This window comes from Ctenocephalides felis, unplaced genomic scaffold (assembly GCF_003426905.1).
Source record: "Ctenocephalides felis isolate EL2017-DRISC unplaced genomic scaffold, ASM342690v1 CF-g0.4_SCAFFOLD_00845, whole genome shotgun sequence".
Classification (NCBI taxonomy): Eukaryota; Metazoa; Arthropoda; class Insecta; order Siphonaptera; family Pulicidae; genus Ctenocephalides; species Ctenocephalides felis.
In genome coordinates this window covers 73,401,513-73,406,587 of record NW_020536999.1, presented here as the reverse complement: position 1 = coordinate 73,406,587, position 5,075 = coordinate 73,401,513, and the positions used below count along the sequence as shown (strand labels likewise).

The 5,075-nt window shown below is 34.0% G+C and overlaps 1 protein-coding gene across 1 annotated transcript; it reads left to right on the top strand.

Annotated features, from left to right (window-relative positions):
* The first annotated feature begins 2,696 nt into the window (after positions 1–2,696).
* On the top strand, positions 2,697–3,695 carry LOC113363598 (interferon-inducible double-stranded RNA-dependent protein kinase activator A homolog A-like). The gene is made up of 2 exons (XM_026606092.1): positions 2,697–3,449; positions 3,651–3,695. Exon 1 carries the CDS (start codon positions 2,855–2,857, stop codon positions 3,431–3,433), a length of 579 nt encoding a protein of 192 aa, XP_026461877.1. The 5' UTR covers positions 2,697–2,854; the 3' UTR covers positions 3,434–3,449; positions 3,651–3,695.
* The last annotated feature ends 1,380 nt before the right edge of the window (positions 3,696–5,075 follow it).

Sequence of the window (5,075 nt, the reverse complement as noted above, 5' to 3'; positions counted from 1 at the left end):
CAAAAATGAAGCAAGGGTACATCTGTCAGAACAGGACTCTAATTATAAAATGATAAAAAATCATAGAATATTTACCAAACCAAATGCCTTATTAGTTAGGCCTACGGAAAAGGTTATTTATTCAGAAATCTTACGTCGTATCAAACAAGATGTCCCTGATGACCAGGTAAATACGATAGTAGACAAAATAAATAAAACCAAAAATGGAGACTTCTTGATAATCAAGAAAAGGACTACAACAAATTATCGCAGGCGTGTTAAAGGATGAGGCCGATGAAACCTCAAAATTTGATATCCAGTCTGCACTACAAAAAGCAACCGGAAAAGCCTGCAACACACCAGCAGAAGCAATTAAGATTCGTAAGGCATACAGAGGTACACAGATTGCTACTGTAGCTTCACCTGCGGCAATTGTACACGATCTGCTCAGAGCAAGTAGCAAAATACGAATTGGATGGGTCAACTGTCGAATTAAAACCATCAAGAAACCAATTACAGTACGGACATTATGGAGCATTATGGACATTATGGAGCACGAACATTAAGCGAAGTGAATCGCACCAATTTATGCATTAGATGTGAACAAGAAGATCAGACTGTAAGAGAAAATAAAATTGATATTGTCCCCTTATCAGAACTTCACAAACAACTAACTGGCAGGCCATGGGAAACGGACAGTACCACCAAAGCTGTTACTCGGTCCTGTGGGAAATTTTGTTTCCAGAACGCCGTTAACAATAGCAACGATTTGTAGCAGCATCATTAGATGGCATCTATTATATACAGCTGTTACGCTCCACCTAGCCTTTCTTTGCCAGATTTTGTTGATTTCTTAGATCGTCTAGTAGAGGTGCACTGGAATGAAGAAATCAGCTCTCTTTGTAAAGAGTGCCATAAGAAAAGAAGAATCTCTCAGCGAGGTTATAGTTTTACATATTCTGCACAACTGGTAGTGGAATGCAAACAGGCACGTCGTCAACTAAATAAATCTATTGAAGATTGAAAAGTTGAGTGCTGGAAAAAAGTTCTGGATAAAGTCGAGAAAAATCATGGGGAAAGACTTATAAGATACTAATGTCTCGCCTGAAACGCCAGCCAATGCCTTCACCAACTTGCCCACGACCATTGAAAAAAAAGTAACTACTTTGTTCCCATAACAACCTAATATAAACTACCGTGCAAACCTGAATAATATTCCACCTATTACACTGCAAGAACTGATGAAAGCTTGTCATCGGGCTAGAAATAGGCCGATGATTAGATGGAATTCCTAATTTTGCCTTCAAAAACATCAATTATGACATCTCCGACAAAGTTTCTTAATGCCTATAATACATGTCTCAAAGACGGGGTTTTTCCACGAAAATGGAAACAGCAAAGATTAGTGCTTCTTCCCAAAAGAAGAAAACCACCAAATAAACCATCATCTTGCCGTCCGATATGCATGCTGGATACAGGGGGTAAAATTTTTGAAAAAATAATTTACCAAAGAATAGATGCAGTAATTGACCCACTCCTAGCAGACAATCAGTATGATTTTCGCAAAGAGCGGTCAACTATCAATGCTATAAACTTGGTAGTTAATACCGTCAAGAAAGCAATTGCTGGAACCAGATGGAAGGGTGGTGCAAAGGAGTACTGTCTAGTATCTACATTGGATATCAAAAATGCTTTCAAATTTGCAAACTGGGATTGCATTATGAATGTAGCCCATGATAAGAACGTGCCAATATACCTCTGCAATATAATCGCAAGCTACTTTACAGACAGAATTATAATGTACGATTCACGCGGTGGTACAGAAGAATCTAATATAACAGGAAGTGTGTCGCAGGGCTCTGTTCTAAGCCATGCGAGGAGAATGGCAGGACCTATAAATTGTCTGAGTGCTTTAAGGGTTGCTTGCGCATTTTGCACAATATCGGAGGAAGCAGTGTGCGTCGTTTCAGGAACTCTGCCTCTCTTAGTCTTAGCAGAGAAAAAACGGACTATTTACTATAGAAGACATCAACAAACTGAGTACTGAAAAGTTGAGAATAGAAGAACGGCAGAAAAACATTGACCGATGTCAGCAACTATGGGATGTCGCACTGAAGGGCAGATGGACGCATCGTCTCATTCCAAACATTAGAATCTGGTTAAATCGCAAGCATGGAGAAGTGAATTATTACACTACGCAAATATATCTGAGCACGGCTGTTTTCGAGCCTACATACACCGCTTCAAACACGATAGTTTGCCGGATTGCCCATATTGTTTGGGCGAAATCGAAAATGCTGAACAGGTGTTCTTCGTGTGCTTACGATTTAGTGCTCTACGGGACGATGTAGAAGAGATATTGAGGCGAAGAATTACTTAGAAGAAGAAAGGGCGAATGGGACTTCGCTCAATTAAAAGCTAAGTATGAAATCAAGGTAAAAATTATAAAATTCTAGATCCTCCCCCCACAAAGTAATGCCGGTATTGAGTCCGACATACCCAGCAACGAAAGACCAGTCTGGGATTCATAAAGACATTTCCTTCGCTATACAAAAAAAAACACACACACACATATACAGCCACATCCATTCTGATTATGAGGTGTGCTAATAGGTTCAGAAACCCCTGAAACATGAAGATATGCAAAAAATTTCATTTTCGATTTTTGGCCCATTACGATCACTTACCTTACGCGAAGTTAAAAGATTGTCACCGTTGGCAACACGACAGACAGTCGCAAGTCGCAAGGTCTGTTGCGCTGTGCGGGCGGCATTCGTTTCAAAATAGTGATTACAGATTTCTGAACAGACGAGCGGACGTTGTTTGTGCAAATTAACTTAATCTGTAATATTAATTTTTCTAAATTTATTTCAAAATGTCAAATATAACACCCGCGCAAATCGTACATCGTTTTTGTAATAAAAACTCGTATAAATTTATGTTCAACATGATCAAGAATGGGACACGTGCAAAAAATCCTATTTTCATTTATGAGCTCTATGTGATAATTGGTGAAGACAAAATTAGAGCAGTCGCCAGTGGTAAAAGTAAAATCAATGCTAAACATGCTGTTTCAATAAAAGTCTTAGAAGAATTAGCATCGCGTGACTTATACTCTGGCCAAATGTTTGATAAGTCCATTTATCAGGTGACAGATACTCCTCAACAGCCTTGTCCTATTTCAAGTTTATCGAATTTCTGTGAAGAACATAGGTTGCCATCACCTGTATATGAATTAGGTGACACCATAAGAAGATCGCATCCCATTCAATTTGAGATGATCTGTCGAGTAGGTGATTATCAAGTCAAAGGTGTATCGACAAAGAAAAAATCTGCTAAGCGTCTATCTGCAGAGAATATGATGTATTACTTATGTAGTCTGAGTTCTATTGATATAGAAAGTTGTCGAGTTGAACATATACCAAATATTCAGTTAATTAATGAAATATTATAAAAAGCTACATGAACAGGTAATGGTAAAAGATCTTCCTGACGATCCATTTTATTTCTGCGATAAAAAACTATGTAAACTGGCAATAAATGCTCTTGAAGAAAATTCTTTATCGGAGGAAGAAAAAACTAAAAAAGCATTAGAAGTTTTGAAACTTGAGTATACAATAAGTGAGTCCACTACCATTATTAATACCATAATGTATGTATTATCCTTTCAGGATAAAAATGCACCAGAATTTTGTGTCGCTGAAGACAGTATGGAGAAATTATTCAAAAAGGTTAATGAATACATGATTGTTTTATTATCATAAATATTTTGATATAAATTAACAAATTACAGAGGAATTCTGTATGTTTTGTAAACAAATGAAACATTTAATTAATGTTTTATATTGCATTTCAATACTGTGATCATGAACTTGACAAAATTCATATTAAGATTGATTATGTACTCCTTTGTATAATGTATTTGCATTGTATAATATGTTTATATTTATAATTAGTTGAGCTATATACAGGCATTTGATTATGCTGATTTATCAAACTTTTAATATGTGAATTGCAGAAATACATAATTAAAAGTATTATAATTGACTTTTTATTCTGAATGGAACTAAAAATGGCATATTTATTATTCGATATAATTCAATATCATAACTCAAATTTTGCTATATAATTTTAGTGTGGTTTATTTATATTTTAAATTATCTTTTATAACAATCAATCTTAAAACATATTTTACGTTACAATCCTTACAATTTATATTTCAGGAAAAAAATATTCTTGATCGACTGATTCTATATTCCAACAAAGTGATAACTACCTTACAGGATTATGATACAGTATACAAAAACATTGTTTAAAAATAAATAATAATGCATTTAGATAAAATTTATCTTATCGAGTGTAAGGGTACAGCTTGCTTAAATTTTTATAGGTAAGAGAGGACTACGTTTTATATAAAATTAAATATTTGATATTGCTTTATTAAAGCAGTAAGAAAAGATTCTTTGAAATATAATATAAATAACTTTGAAATGTAATTAAATAGATTTCTATAATTATTTATTTTAATAAATATTGTATAATTTCTTAAGTGTATCTATCTGTTACAGACTCGGATTATTTCATGCAATTTAACATTGTTAAAAAAAGTGTTATAACTCTCATATATGAATTCACTATTCAAAGGGGAACCAAAGATTTATTGCGGATATTTAAAAACAATTTGGAAATCTGTTGATGAACATTAAATCTGTTTGTTAATTTGATAATTATTATGTTGAATGTATTGCAAAGTAGTTCAGGATATTGGCAGAGATACTTTCAAAATAAGAGCAAACTATTGAAATTCATAAATTTATGGATGTAAGTTATAAGACAATGGTAAGAATAATTTAGGATCTTGAAGATTAAGTATATATAAGTAGTCACTGAAAGAAAAAGTGTTTGATTTTGGTAAATATATGTATACATATATATATATATATATATATATATATATTAATATATATTTGTGTTGGTGGGTGGGCTCATTTTTTTTTTATGGAAAGGCCGCCAGTGAGTCCGTTTTTTTTACACATACTAAGGCATATCATTTTTCGAGATTGATTGGGCTCATTAAAATTCATGGGTGGGCTCAA